Genomic DNA, 16,398 nt, shown 5'->3' on the forward strand with positions numbered 1-16,398 from the left:
GATAAGTCCCAGGAATTCATTTTGAAGTGTTTTGTCAGTAAAAAGGCAGAGGTATCTGAGAAATCACAAAAATGAAAAGATGAAGAAAAAGTGGTTGATATGTAAGTTATACTAATTATCCATTTATGTAAAACATTTACTTGTTCCTAATTATGTAGTGTCAGAGAAGTTATGTATGTATGTAATCAAAATGCCCAATTTTACTTTTTAAAAAAATTGAATTTATCCATAAAGGAGGTGGAGTTCGGAGGTCAAAGTTTAAGGGTTAGTGGCTAGTCTCCCTGCTTTATATTCTTATTTCACATGTATAATTGTCAGGGCTGTGCATCTGTTTTTATTTTTAACTTTTTTTTAATATTTATTTTTTTTTATTTTTTTTTTTTTTAATAATTTTTATTGTTTAATTTTCGGTGGACACAACATCTTTGTGTGTATGTGGTGCTGAGGATCGAACCCGGGCCGCACACATGCCAGGCGAGCGCGCTACCGCTTGAGCCACATCCCTAGCCCCTTAATATTTATTTTTTAGTTTTAGGTGGACACAATATCTTTACTCTATTTTTTTTTAATATCGTGTTGAGGATCGAACCCAGCATTCCGTGCATGCCAGGCGAGTGTGCCACCGCTTGAGCCACATCCCCAGCCCTATTTTTATTTTTGAAGAAAAAAATGTTTCATTTCTTCAGTATTCCTTACATAAAACCTAACTAAAGTAAAAATCTCACTCAGGAAACAAGAAGACAAAAGAAAACATTGAAGAAAACACGCAAATTTATTGTCGATGGTGTAGAAGTGAGTGTAACAACATCGAAGATAGTTACAGACAGTGACTCCAAAACTGAGGAATTGAGGTTTCTCAGGTGAGTAGACAACATATTCTTTTTCATTTAAAAATTGGGTCTTAAAAAATGTTATTTCATAGGTGTAATTTTTTTCTGTCTTCCTCTCTGTTGTTAATTATTATTTTTTGTCACAGACGTCAGGAACTTCGAGAGTTAAGATTTCTTCAGAAAGAAGAGCAAAGAGCCCAGCAACAGCTCAATAGCAAGCTGCAGCAACAACGAGAACAAATATTCCGGCGCTTTGAGCAAGAAATGATGGTAAAGTCTTAGATTTTTGTGCCATTTTGTTAATGAAATTTAATGCTTTTAATAAAACCCACCAGCAGGTTTCAGAATTTGTTCTCTGATTATTAGATGTTCTTGGTCTTGTATGTATTTTTGGCCTTCATTGCTTTGGTGTTCTGGATGCCTGTTTTAAAAAAATTATTATTTTTTTTTTAAAGAATCCCAATCTTTTTACTGATTTATCGTGTGATGATTTTTTTCCCAGATAAAATCTGTCATGAAAACTTAGAATCATGAAACCAATAGATGGTTTATGAAGTTCTTAGATGTATCTACTGCCAGATAATTTTTCAGTGTTTCAATTCAACCTTTCAGTGTAGAATCCAAAATTTTAACCCTTCTAGAGCAGTTTCTTCAAAGCTGGCAGAGTGTTAGAACCTATGGGGACCCTTTTCAAACTTTACTTGTTTCACTGGCTCCCATAGTTAAGCTTCCATTTCCTTATTATTGCAGCTAAAGAAAACATTGCTGAATAGTCAAGGGTAATTGTTTTTTATTTGTATCCAGAATTGGAAAAGAAATTATTATTATTTTTTAATATTTATTTTTTTTAGTTGTAGTTAAACACAATATCTTTATTTTATTTTTTTTTAAATGTGGTGCTGAGGATGGAACCCAGGGCCTCACATGTGCTAAGCAAGTGCTCTACCGCTGAGCCACAGTCCCAACCCCAGAAAAGGAATTATTAATGTGATACAAAATTTTGATAACTTTATATTGAATGTATGGCTTAAGGTAGGTTAGAAAAAATCATTCGAAATAGTATTCAAGTTTTAAATATAGTCCTTTTTCTGTGTTGTAATTTTAAGTGGTAAGGATTGTTTAGTGTGAAGTGTGGCATTGTTGATTACTTGTATTAGATTGTTAATACAAATTCCTAAGAAAATAATGAAGTTTTTTTTCCTCATTGAAAACTGGTTATATTCTCTTTTCCAAAATGTTTTGTTTTCAAGTTTCTTTGAAAAAGAAAATGTCCTTTACAAATATTTTAACCATACCTATTATTCAAAATTGCATTATTATTCAAATATTACATGAGTCTTTTGTTGAAAGAGTAGATATATAATTCAAATTTTGTTTCAATAGAATAGAATGTTAAGAGTCATAATGAAGAAAAGTAAATCTAAAAATGACAAATGATGTTATTAAAATGACTTCAAATGAACCCTTTGATTAACAAAAACACAAATTTATTGAATGAATACTGATATTATTCTAGTTTACTTGAGTAAATTCAAAGCAACTGGGTATTCTTCTGGGTTCTCTAAAAAATTTAAAAACTGTGCTACCTCTATAGTAGAAGTAAAAATATTTAACATGTTATAAATGTTATTCATTTTTTTGAAAAAATTTGTAAACTGTTTTAGTTCATTTGATTTGTTCATCATGGCAAAAGTTATATCATATTACTAAATTTAAATACTAGTTATGTGCTCTTAGTAAACATATTCACTGTACTTACTAATGAGTTAATATGGGTGATAGAATTAAATGATCTTACATTACAGTACATTGTTTTACAGGGTAAAAAGCGACAATATGACCAGGAAATTGAGAATCTAGAAAAGCAGCAGAAACAGACTATTGAACGACTAGAACAAGAACACACAAATCGCCTACGAGATGAAGCCAAACGCATTAAAGGAGAACAAGAAAAAGAGCTATCCAAATTTCAGAATATGCTGAAGAACCGAAAGAAGGAGGTAAGTGTAACTACTGTTTTTCATTTTTAAATCTATTTTTAAAGTGTAAATTTAATGCTGTCTGAGGAATTAGGAGTAATAAATGAGAGTCAAATAGTGCTGTCTTTCTTTAGGCCTGTCTTTGCAACAGTGATGCGGGATGGTAGCAGTAAAGTTAGATGTAATCCCTATTTTACTGCCAAGAAAACTAGAGTTAAAGAGGTTTCAGTGGCCTAATCAGGTTCACAGACTGACACTAAATGTCTGGCTAAACCTTGAACTGAATGTTTAAATAAAATCTAGTCCTTGTTCTAATCTACCATTCCTCTTTTATTAATGCAACACTTAAGACCTTACTTACATAGGACTTTTTTTCGAAGAAAACTTATTTTGTTGTTATTTTCCCTGAAACAACTATAATTCATTTTATTATTTATTAATTATTTGCATGTCATCTTTAATTCATACTTTTAGCACAGTTTTTCTTGATTAGCTTTATTGATTTTCTTAGACATTGTCCCAAACAATTGAATAACTTGAAATTTAAAAAATAATATCTAAGTTTATCAAATTGCAACGTAGTTTGAAAAATCAAAACTGCAAAATATATGTAAAGTCATTTGACTAGAATGAGTTTTTCCATCTTTCCTGAAATCTTTCCATATTGTTGTAGAATTTATTTGTAGTATTATTTATTATAAAAGAGTGTCATCAGTTTGTAAGAAGGATTTCCATATATTGTTGTGTCTGTGTGTCCTCAAATTAAAACCACAAGACCTTTGTGTCCTAAGTAATTTTCAGAGATAATTTTATGATTAATTCTGCATCTTCAGTAGGAGGAGGAGTTAACCTTTTCATGATTTAAAAGACCCCAGGGAAATAATTATAATGAATTCTATTAGGACCAGGAAAAAAAAAAAAATCTCAACTAGTGAATGCTTTTTCTCTTTTTTTTATACTTCTTAAATACTCAGATTTATCAACTTTAATATTTAAATTATGAAGAAATTCAAACAATGCTTCTAAATCTTAAGGATGTGCTTAAAATGGGATAGAATTGAAGATTCATAAATATAGTGTGTGTATGATTTCTTTAGGTAAAGATGAATAAAATGGTTTGTAGATGAAGCTACCACTTCTAAAAATTAATTTTATTACTGTTTATTATATGTTTTATATAGAACTGCTGTATATTCCATGATGAGGGTATTTGCAATTTTTCTTGAAACCATGGGTAGTTTGATTAAGAGGCTATTCTTTGTATCAGATTAAAAATATTTTATGGGTAAATATATAACTTAATCCTAAATAAATAAGCCTTTAGTTATTGTTTTGAGGTAGAACTTTAGCTGGTGAACATATTTGAGATCATGATTGCATATTTTAAATAACTATATTATGTATTTTTCCCTTATTGCTAAACTTCTTGCATTTGGGGCGTCTCTTCCTTTTATTGGTGATTTGGTTTCATGAGGGATTACTGATGGGAAATTTTAAGTGCACTATTACATCAAAATCAGTCTCTTTCTTGGACCATCAATGGCATGTGGTGATTTGGAATCTGGTTTCTTTGGTGCTTCTACTTATAAATTTATGATTGCTTTTCATGTTAGATTACAGATCTATATTGGTAGATGGAATTCATATCTAGGATTTTGAAATGTTTTAAAGAAGGAACTCTAAAATATACTTCATTTTATAATATATTTTATATTAATAAATAGACTAATTACTATTAGTATAGTAATTATAATAGTATTACTATACTATTAATATATTAATAAGTATATTTGATATTATTAATATATGATAAACTATAATAAATCATAGTTTATTAAACTTATTTTAGAGTACTCATGTTACTGATTTTAAAGTTGACAAGCTTAATAAATTGTCAGCAAAGGAGAATGTTGTTCTAATTCCACAAAGTCATCAGTTATGTTCATTTAATCTCACCATGTATAAAAAGGTGTATTTTATTATCCATTTATTTCTCCTTTGTATACTGTAAGATTTGCTTTTTCTTTTCTTTTTTTCAGTCTCATTATGTGGATTTCATTTAGAGTTATTTCTTTGGTATTATGAAGCCAGTTATGAAAATTTGCACTTTTATAAATGGCATTAACTTTTCTTATGTCCAGTATTTCAAACAATGTCAGTAGAAAACATTTGCAATTTTATGATCTTTCAAGGTCAGTTGAGCTTATCATCTTTACTTCAGCATTAGTGTTCTGAGTAATTCTTCACTGATTGTCTTTGGGTCTTTTTAAGAGAGAAAATGATATATAGGGATAATTAAGCAACTAATTAACCTTTGTATGGTACAGTGTACCTTTCTGCACTGAGATCAAGCATGTTCTATCCTTTTATTCTTTTTCACCAAACTAACACTTATGCTAATGCATGTTGAAAGAAACTTTCTAACAACTTGAATATTTGACCTATAGCTTATCTGCTCACATAAATGCTTGCTGTGGAGAAAGCATTATATCTCCACCTCCTGCATGCTTATACACTGTAGGTTATAAATGAAGTGGAGAAAGCACCCAAAGAGCTGAGAAAAGAGCTCATGAAACGCAGGAAAGAGGAGCTTGCACAAAGCCAGCATGCTCAGGTAACAGCAGCAGCTTAATGCTACTAAAAACAGAAAGCAGCATTTTCTCAGTTCAGTAAACTGTGATTGAAAGGGAAGACTTCAACTGTAATCATTAAGTCGCACTTCTCCGCATCCATAGATTCCCAGCTTCTTTTCATAGTGCTAAGTTCACACTATTGGTGACATTTAAATTGCTGATATGATCAAGTGGAATGTTTAGAAAGTTGACTTAAGATGAAAGAAACAAATATATGCAAAATCCACTGTTATCCAAATTTTAATTATGATGGAATCTTAAATTTTATGTAGTAATGCCTATGTTTGATAGCAGACTTTTAGAACAGAAAAATAGAGGGTGAGTATATAAGCATTGTGCTTAGGAAAAGATTGCCATTATTTATGGAAATAAAAGGCCATTATTTCTATAAAGCTCAAAGTTAGAAGAAAAATGGAAATTGGTAATGTTAAATGGTAGATCAAACATTTATTACTTCTAAGCTTGACCACATAAACAATTTTAAATTCAGATTTTAAATGTTAAGTATATTGTTTATCTCTTTGATTCAAAATCGAGAAATTAAATAGACAATTTTTACCTATATGGAGTTAAATAAACTTGATTCTAGGTTATGATAAGGCTTTATCTTAACATGTGGACATTATTTACAAAACTAGATATATTAGTTTTAGTTTTTTTTTCTATTTTGTAATATGGGGATTGAACCCATGCAAAGTAAGCATTTCACTCTTGAGCCACATCTCCAGCCCAATAAATTAGTATTTTTAACAGAATTTTCCACTGCATGTAGCTTTACAAAGTTCTTATACTAAGAATCTTTAAATTCATATTAAGCCTGAAGGGAAAGAGAAATAAATTCAATTTTAAGTTTGCATATGTCAGTTAAACAAAGAAGAGATATGGATTCATATTAATTGTTACTTTGACTTATCCATTTAATATGGTTTTATGTGATTCAAAAAGTGACTCACAAATTTTTAGATTTTATAGACCCCATAAAAAGAAACAGAATCAACAAAAACTAGTGGAGGCAGTGACATGGATTTCCATTAATGTTTTTTGTGCCGAGTAAAGATATTTTAAATTTGCCATTTACTTGTTGCTATCATTTCAGAGGAGAGAATATTATAATGTTAAGAAAAATAAGGAAAATAAAATCTTAGAATTAAGATTTTAGTACCACTAACTTACTTGAGTAGAATTAGTTTGCCCTTTGTTTTGCTTGCTATGAGGCAGTGAAAGATTTCATCTTGGCCTGGTGTAAGGATTACTAGTTTAAGGTAATGCTTAGCCATTTACTATGTGCCAAGCACTGTTCTAAATTTTAAATATTTGAATTCAATCTCAGAATAAACATTACTCCCATTTTAGAGGTAAGGTAACCAAACAGAAATGTTGAGTGACTCTCAGGATCACACATCTGATTACTGGTTGAGCCAATATTTTCATCCAGAAAAGGGGGGACTTATATGCATATTTCATATATTGAATCTCCGTACAACATACCATATTACCTCTGATTTAAGCTACTCACTCTCACTCTGTGCTTCATCTAAACTCTCATCTACTTGGTACAGTGGTTATTAGCCATTTCTTGTGACTAAAGTAAAGATGAATTCCTTGATGGCCACATACCTACTTTTGCTTAATTTGAATTTCAAACCATATAATAAATAACAATATAGCTTGCCTTATAACATAATGTAGACTATTTAAATTCTAAGTTCATTTAAATTCTAAAAGGTAATATATTAAACTGTAGAGTTGAATCTGAGAATTTAGTGTAGAATGAATTAGGTGATTCTTTGCTTTAATAAGTCTTCTTGGTGATTTTTCATTGAATTTTGTGGGCTTTTTATATTTTCCAACTAAAGCTGAAAATAATAGTAAATTCTTTCTGTAAACTTAATGAAGTGTTTAAAATCTAACAGGTTTCAAAAGTATTTATTCCTTTGACAAAGTTTCTAAAACTTGATAACTCTACAGTCTATTTTAAACTTTTTTTCTTTTTAGAATTAAGAAATATTAGCTATATTCTTGTGGAGCTAGAACATATTTAATCACCTAGTCCAGTGGTTTTCAGTCTGTTCTCCCAAGAGCTCTTCAAAAGTCAAGGAATGTTGGGTCTGTGGGTCCCTGATTCTATCTCAACTAAAGTAGCACCACTTTTTAAATCTGTTTATAAAGATTTTTTTGGATGAGTTTTTGAAAAGGGAATACTAGTGGTTTAAAAAAAACAATGGCAACACACTAGAGTCTGGAAACCACTGGTCTAGTTCAAAAACTTTATTCAAGGCATGAGAAAGAGGCCCCTCTGTCAATTGAGTTGATCTAGGCTCCGAGAAATTAACATTTGTGTAATTACTCATTCCATTTATGAAAGTCATTCAGATATATTCTCATCTGGGAGGTGCATTGTATTCTGATCCACAGGGTGTTGCTCAGGTCATGATTCAGTCTTTTCAGTTGTCCTCTTGTGCAGTCTTCAACGCCCAAATGCAGGACGTAAGTCCCGCGTGCTTGTGGGAGGATGCCTTCTCCTGTTTTACCCACTCTTTCTTTGACTCACATGTGCCTTTTCATTGTTGACTTCATTTGCTAAAATCTAGAAGACTGATAGATGATAATGTCAGTATTGGCAATAATAGCCTGACATGAACTTTATTCTTCAGAGAGTTTTCACATCTGATTATCACTGCCACTATCCTAAAATGGGATGGAATGTATCTATTATACAGATGAAGAAATTGAGTCACAGAAGACTAAATGATTGGCCTAAAGTCACATAAGAAATTAATGGAAGAGCTGGAACTAGAACACTTCTAATACAGTGTTCTTTTTTTCTATCTATTCCACCACAAATTTTAATTTGAAATCTTCATCTTTTTAAAGAAGTAAAATATCTTTGCAATAGTATTTTATAAGCTTTGCACATGTGAGAAATTGAATGCTGTGATCAGATTTTTATCTTTGTGTGAAGTGACCTTTTGATTGCATATGTTTATGGAGATGTTTTAATTATGGATATGGTCAGAAAAGCCATAGTAAAAGTAGTGATTTTAGATTTAACTCTAGTTTTCATTTGTTCAAATTCTTAATAATGAACAGTGAGTTGCTATTCTTTATAGTTGTAAATTAAGTCTGGAATTTTAGGCTGTATTCTTTCTCACAGTTTCCATAGGGAAGACTAGTTCATTTAAAATTTTAATTTTTATTTGTGGTTTGATATATACAACTGGAGTAGAGAGAATACAGCTTGATTTCAACCCTTCCTTTTCCCCCCTCTCAAAATTAGACTTTCTTTTTTAAATTACTGGCAGATGTCCAAGTCTTATCATCTTCTAAAAGAGTAAGCAAAATATTTTTTTAACGAGGGAGAAATTATGAATTACGATCACTTTTCTGATCATTACCATTTTTGAGCAAATCTGAGTTAAAATGATCAAATAGTCCGGTATATCATATTTCTTTCTTATAGTTTTCTAGAACCCAAAGTTGTAGTTTTAATGCTTATAGTAATTTAATTAATTATAAAACTCCCTAATAGAATTTAAACGTGTACTTTTAAAGGACACTCATTTTATAATTTATGTACCCATTTTAAAAAATGACTTTTGGTCTTAATAGTTTTGAGTTATTTTGTTGTCTTTTATTTGTTATTTCTAGTGATTTAAACATCTTTTTTTAAAAGGTAATTTGTGCAATATTTTTGAAATGTTTAATTTCTCTTAGAAGTTCTTAAGAGTAATTTCTAATTGTAAATTCCATTGTGAATGTATTGTACTTGGACTTTGATGTTAGAAAATTTAATGAATGTATTATAATGTAGAATTTCATTTTTTTGAGGTGATGAAATATATTAATTTGTGTATGAAGGACATTGTCAGATAATTTTTAGCTTTAACATAAAAAATTATTTGTGTATTATACCTGACTACATCATTGTTCAGATCCTGCTTGCTTATTCAACTCCGAGGCACCTGGGTTCTTTGCTAACTCTGATTGTTAGAAACTGCATCTGTTTATTGGATTTGTAACTGCCTACCTTAATTTTTATTTGGTGATCCTTATTTTACCTTCTGGAGCACCTGAAGGTAAAAATTCTGCCTGCTTCTATGTAACTGTCTTTACCCTTTATGTTTTAGCTGCTTTAGGGTACACTTCTGTAGTACTGTTAGTCATTGTAGGGCATGGCTTCTGGACTCTTTATCTCCAGCTTTGAGTTTTCTGTGGTTTAATTTTGAACTTTTGAAAGTATGATACTAAGGGAAGGAACTGACAATCCAAGACTAGGGGTAGTTGGGACCAATAGAGTAGAAGCTCCTTGAAGGCAAAACTGTCTTTTATTAATTTTAATAGTCTATAACTTTAGTGCAATGTCCAGCGTTTACAGAATGCTGAATGAAGGTTTTCTTTGGACCTGACCTCTTTGTGTAATCTATACATATAAATGTATTATAGTAATATGTCCCAAAATTGCATAGATAAGAAATTGCACATTTACTGACTCCATTCTATACCTTTGCATTTGACTTCAAGTCTTCATATGTATATACTAGTTAAGTTAGACCATTGATTCTGTCCATAGAGGTATTTTTTCTTTTTCTTTTTTTAATTTGTTCTAATTAGTTATACATGACAGCAGAATGCATTTTGATTTATTGTACACAAATGGAGCACAACTTTTCACTTCTCTGGTTGTACACGATGTAGAGTCGCACCATATGTGCAGCCAACATGTGCCTAGGGTGATAATGTCCATCTCATTCTATCATCTTTCCTCATGCAGGCATCTTTTAAAAATCCTTTTTGCAAACCAACACTAAAAATGTTAAACAAAAGAAACCCTTTAATATATCTGCAGGTTATAAGTTTATTAAACAAGTTGCATATAGAAATTCTGTAATTGAAGTTAGAGAAACAATTTTTATTACAAATATTTATTGTAGGGGAAAAAAATCTTTTTTTTTTTTTGGTACCAGAGATTAAACTCAGAGGTACTTTACCACTGAGCCACATCCCCAGCCTGGTTTTAGTTTTTATTTTGAGACAGGGAACAGGGTCTTGATAAATTGCTTAGGGCCTCACTAAGTGGCAGAGGCCAGCTTTGAACTTGTGATCCTCCTGCTTAAGCCTCTGAGCTGCTGAGATTATAGGTATGTGCCATCATGCCTGGCTAGAAAATAAGAATCTTGAACTCTCTTTGTGGTAATTGTGTGAAAGATAAGCATGGAGATTTTGCATCTGTTTAATAAAATTAAAACTCCATATTCTAGATTTTTACCTTTGTAGCAGCATACCATTAGTTCTACCTGGTTGTATATAACCATTTTAGCCCTTTACCTTCTATGTATTAGCTGCTTCAGGGCACACTTCTTTAGTCCTATTGAATTTAAGTATTCATTGAAAAATTTTGCCTATGATAAAGTTGTATAGGTAACTGTAGATAAGCAGATAATTGTATTTTGAAGAGGCAACCCATTAGTCTTTTTTTTTCTGCTACTGTATATTTGTATTCATGCTAAAATACAAATGATGCTGAAACAGCAACACTTATGACTTAAATTACTTTGAAGAAACAGCCTGAACTGATCACTTCCAGAGACATTATTGTAAGGCAAATATTTTGAAGAACTTGCTAGACTACTATGTACACTCAGGACCAGGTTAGTAGTGATTCAGACCTTGTCAGACTGTCCAAAACCCAACAAATGGTTCCAAAATAGATTTTGGGGTTTGATCTTCTCTTAGATATACAGGAGGGGGGATTATGGTAAAGTGCTGCTTCAACCCTAAATCCACAGTTAAATTGATCAGCATATCCCTTGAGTTAATCACCAATTGCTATCATTGCCAAGCGAGGGATAGAGATCCAAATTTACTTTTTTTAAAGCATAAATTTGGCATGTCATATGTACTCAGCAAATACTTGTTGAATGAATTAGTAAACCCCAAACATGTTGGTAGAATCTTGTGATTATAAGAATTTTATTTATATATTTATATGTAACTCTCTTTTCTAATCCTAGTTTATATTTCTTTAGTCATACATTCTATTAAGTTTTGAAACTATTGTTCTTCTTTTGTAATAGGCTATAGAAAATAGAAACTGTATTTCTTTGTTGTGCAGGCTTAGTATTTTTCACTTACTCTATTTCTTAGAAAAATAAAGTTTAAAATTCTGACATTTGTTTTACTTTTCAGCTCTTTCATTGCCTTTCTTCCTAAAAGACATTTCTTATATATTTTTGTTCGTGTCATTCCATATTAGAAGGAGTTGCTCCATATTAGAGGGAATAGTCAGTTTTAGAAGCTGTAAACTTATTGTTTTCCAAAAGCTGCTAGTGTAATAGGGCATTTTAATTATGAATGTGTGTCATTCTTAATAGTGAATTTAGAATATTATGCATTCTAATTTTTTTTCAAAGTTGAATTGGATGACTAATACATGTATACTACATATGCACTATATAATTTGGGTGATTTTAAAATCTGGCTAACTTTGTAAACTTGGTTTAGAGATCTTGTTAACTGCTGGGGAAGTTAATAAGATTAACAGTGGTAGTAGAGTGCTCACCTAGGATGCTCAAGATCTTGGATTCTATTCCCAGCACCTCCGAAAGATAAAAAGAAATCTTGTTAATTACTAATATATACAGTCATATAAATAAATGGATATTTAGTTCTGTAGACACTTATTAACTGACGGTTAACTGTCTAATAGGAACAAGAATTTGTTCAGAAGCAACAACAAGAATTAGATGGCTCTTTGAAAAAGATCATCCAACAGCAGAAGGCAGAGTTGGCTAATATCGAGAGAGAGTGCCTGAATAACAAACAGCAGCTCATGAGAGGTATATGAAGTTTTACAGCAAGTGTGTATACATAAAATGGTATCTCAGAAACATTGTCGAGGTATACCTTGGAAATATTTAAATGTTTTACTTTGCTAGGGCAATAAAGGGAAAGTTAAAGAAAGCTATCTTTCTTTAGTAAATGAGAAAAAAGTCTTTTAAAATTAAGAAATACTACAAGATATAGACTTCCTTTATGAAAGTAGAAGTGACTATAAACACTTAAAACAAGGCTGGCTCAGGGCATGGTGGTACACACCTATAACCCCCAGCTGCTCCAGAACTCAGGCCAGCCTTGGCAACTTGGGGAGACCCTGTCTCAAAATTGAATTTTAAAAAAGGACTAGGTTATGTAACTGAGTGGTGAAGCACCCTCAGGTTCAATCCTCAGTACCTCAGGATAAAAAAGAGACAGCATAAAATAATTTAGGGGCTGATGCTCAGTGTGTAAAACCTCATGCTTAGCATGTGATAGGACCTGAGTTCCATTCCTAGCACCACACACACAAAAACCCAAAACAAAACAAACAAAAAAAAAATGGAAAAAATGTTTTTCTGTACAGATAATGCTACAAATATATCTCAATAATTTTGAGTATTTATTATGCCTTGTAATTGTTGGTACAGTCAGTAGTTATGTAATAGGATGGAATTTTAAGAACTTATTTTCCCTAACAAGTTACCTTAGATTTTCTTTTCTTTCTTTTTAGAGAAATTTTGGTTCTTATTCATTCATTCATTCATTTTATTTATTTATTTAAATATTTATTTTTTAGTTGTAGTTGGACACAATACCTTTATTTTATTTGTATGTGGTGCTAAGGATTGAACCCAAGGCCCCACACATGCTAGGCAAGCTCTCTACTGCTGAGCCAAAACCCCAGCCCCAAGAATTTGGTTTTTTATAGTGGAATATTCTCAGTTTATAGGATATTAAAACAGAATTAAGAATGATAATGGATATTCACATTGATAATATTTTATTTATAGCTCATAGTATCCATTTGTGTATATAAGTTAGTATATAGATAAAACTTTTATGTAAATATTAAAATGAAGATCAAAGTATATTAGTAAAAAGAGCAAAGTGACTTTTTGAAAATTATTTTCTTCTAGCTCGAGAAGCTGCAATTTGGGAGCTTGAAGAACGGCACTTACAAGAAAAACACCAGCTGCTGAAACAGCAACTTAAAGATCAGTATTTCATGCAAAGACATCAGCTACTAAAGCGCCATGAAAAGGTTAATGAAAGGAAAATTCCTTAATTTTTTTTTTTTAAATTTTTTGGTTCTTTTTTAAAGTTTATGAAGCTATTTCATTTTGAAGCTTCTATTTCTTAAAGAATGCATTTCTATTTCTTTTTCTCTTATTCTGATTTATTTAATGAAGTTTGAAGTAATTATATCTTGGTCATTATTATAAATACAAGGATGATAATTAATTACAATGTCTAATGACCTCTATGTTGTAATCTACATTTTGTATCTCAGAAGTAGATATTTTGGTTCCTGTTGTGGTTCAAGTAAAAAATGTAGGTTCCCTGTACTTAGTAAAAGAATTTCAGTATAAGACTCTCTTACCACTAATAACTTTACTTTTCTTACAAGTTATTTTTTGCCCAATATCTTGCTGGTCACAGTACAATAAGGGAGATAGTAAAGGGAGATATGGGAAAAACAAGTGAAATCTTTGAACATATGTGTGGGAACTATGTATTAAATAATATTTACTTTACTGGATTCTGTTTAAAACATTTTTAGGAAACAGAACAAATGCAGCGTTACAATCAACGACTTATTGAGGAATTGAAAAACAGACAGACTCAAGAAAGAGCGAGGCTGCCCAAGATTCAGCGTAGTGAAGCCAAGACTCGAATGGCCATGTTTAAAAAAAGTTTGAGAATTAACTCAACAGCCACACCAGACCAGGACCGAGACAAAATTAAACAGGTAAATTAAGCAAATTATTCTCTTCATTTTTAGGTTTTGAAAATATGAGTGCTCTTTAGAAATGCTACATAATTGGTTATAAACATTTAGTCCTACCTTGGAATTGTCAATATTCACTTTAAGACCTTGAGCTAGGCGCATGATATGTAGTAACTTAGTTGTTCCAGGGTGGTGACCCTAGAGGGCAAAGCCTTCCTTCCCATGCTGCACAACAGAGCTTGGGTCCTGGGAATGAGATGACATGAATAACTTTTTAAGTCAAAACATGTCTTCACTATAAAACTTGCAATCACAAATCTCACACAAATTAAATGAGTTCACTAAGCAGTTAGAATCAAGATTTTTAATCAGAAGTTGTTCTATTTCTAGAATATGCCCCTACCCAGGTCATCATGTAGACTCCAATTCTGAGTCATAGCATATTATTTCTTGCATCTTTAGTTTATTGTATTCTAAGTTTTGTTAAATTTCTTAATTACACCTTTAAAATGTGTAGAAATTATATTGATTGTTAATTGTAATTTATCTTTGGTTTTTCTTTGTAGTTTGCTGCACAAGAAGAAAAGAGGCAGAAAAATGAGAGAATGGCTCAACATCAAAAACATGAAAATCAAATGCGGGATCTTCAGTTGCAGTGTGAAGCCAATGTCCGAGAATTGCACCAACTGCAGGTTATTGATTGATTGATTGATTGATTGCAGTACTGGGAATTGAACCCAGGGCTTGGCATATGCTAGGTGAATGCTTTGCCACTAAGCTACATTCCTAGCCCCCAACTGCAGTTTAGAGGCAGAAGCATGACAACAGAACTAGGCAGCTCAAGTGGATGGTTCAGAGAAAATAATAGCTAACAAAAGTAAACTGCATGTTATTTCTAAAAATGCTGGGATTGAAAGGTTGTCTTTCCTGCGAAGACCCAAATGAGGATCAATTTAGTATCATAGGTATTTGTTTATATTTTATATAACATGATTAATGTGATCATGAAGCTAAATTATAGCCTAAGAAGTGGAATCTTTCAGAAACAATTTTGAGTATGATTTTTAGTATATTTTGCAAGATGATGTGAATCTTTCAAAATGATGAAGGTAATTTTTTTGTTAGATTCTGAACTTAAAATTTATTTTCCTTTTAAAATTGATTTTTTTTCTATTTTTTTTTTTTTTGTGTGTGGGGGGGAAGGTAATTTAAATATATGGGAATTTTCTTCCTAAGATATGTAAAGGTTTCTTTATAGAGAGGGCTGTGTTTGGACCTCGCCTGAAGTGTGCAGCCCTGCTAATATATAATCTAAAATGTTTAAAGTTTCATAGTAGTATCAACCTTGTGGATTACTCTACATTTGCTTATAATATACTGGAATAGAATACATCCTAATTCCACTTCCTGGTACCAGCTGGTGAAAAGGAAAAAAAGCAAAGACCCAAACTAATTCTTTCTGTTAAGTTCTTTTTAGATAGTTTGTGAACCAATCTAATTTCTAAACTTATAAAAGTATGTCTACTTATTTCATAGTTTTTGGCTATTGGTTTTTAGAGGAAAATTTGTACTTCAGTAATAGGTTGATGATGAATAATTTATTATTTTGGAAGACGATGGTATTTGTGTAAAATTACTTGGTTGATCTAACATTTTTTAAATCCAAACTTTATTTTCAGAATGAAAAATGCCACCTGTTGGTTGAGCATGAGACCCAGAAACTCAAGGAGTTAGATGAAGAACATAGCCAAGAATTAAAGGAATGGAGAGAGAAATTGAGACCTAGGAAAAAGGTGACTTTAAAAGCTTTACTTAAAATGTTATGTTTTTACTCATCCATTACCCAGCTATTGGCTCTTTGCCTGCTGTGTGTTAGGAACAGTGTCAGGGACAAGAGATGGAGATGAAAAGACAAAGTCCTTATCCCTAAAAGACGGCAATTTTAAATTGGTGGGAATCATTGTCTGAAGGAGGTAAGTACAGGGTACAAGGGAAGGGAGCAGAATGCACAAGCAAAGGAAGAGGAATGCTTAAATTTTCCTGGAGACGTCAGGGAAAGCTGTAGAGAGAGGAAGTATCTTATAAGACAAGTGAGTCTTAAAGGGTGAGTAAGAGCTTGCAGGGTGGATAGGCAGATTGGAGTGGAATGGGACAGTTTAAGTAGAAAAAAGAGAATGAATAAAAATGATATA

At 31.6% G+C, this 16,398-nt stretch overlaps 1 protein-coding gene across 2 annotated transcripts in view; it reads left to right on the top strand.

Annotated features, from left to right (window-relative positions):
• Slk (STE20 like kinase) overlaps positions 1 to 16,398 on the top strand; it is a 61,114-nt gene that overhangs the window by 38,114 nt on the left and 6,602 nt on the right. Inside the window, exons 10-18 of one of the 2 annotated variants that reach the window (XM_046450162.2) lie at positions 730 to 860; positions 977 to 1,100; positions 2,651 to 2,830; positions 5,331 to 5,423; positions 12,149 to 12,278; positions 13,395 to 13,519; positions 14,039 to 14,227; positions 14,773 to 14,898; positions 15,886 to 15,999. In XM_046450162.2, coding sequence (XP_046306118.1) covers positions 730 to 860; positions 977 to 1,100; positions 2,651 to 2,830; positions 5,331 to 5,423; positions 12,149 to 12,278; positions 13,395 to 13,519; positions 14,039 to 14,227; positions 14,773 to 14,898; positions 15,886 to 15,999 — 1,212 coding nt within the window. The remainder of the gene's footprint in view (positions 1 to 729; positions 861 to 976; positions 1,101 to 2,650; positions 2,831 to 5,330; positions 5,424 to 12,148; positions 12,279 to 13,394; positions 13,520 to 14,038; positions 14,228 to 14,772; positions 14,899 to 15,885; positions 16,000 to 16,398) is intronic. The other variant, XM_046450163.2, reaches the window with a different exon arrangement.

This window comes from Marmota monax, unplaced genomic scaffold (assembly GCF_021218885.2).
Source record: "Marmota monax isolate L192 unplaced genomic scaffold, Marmota_monax_Labrador192_F-V1.1 WCK01_AAM20220418_F8-fsc00004, whole genome shotgun sequence".
NCBI classification, from domain to species: Eukaryota; Metazoa; Chordata; class Mammalia; order Rodentia; family Sciuridae; genus Marmota; species Marmota monax.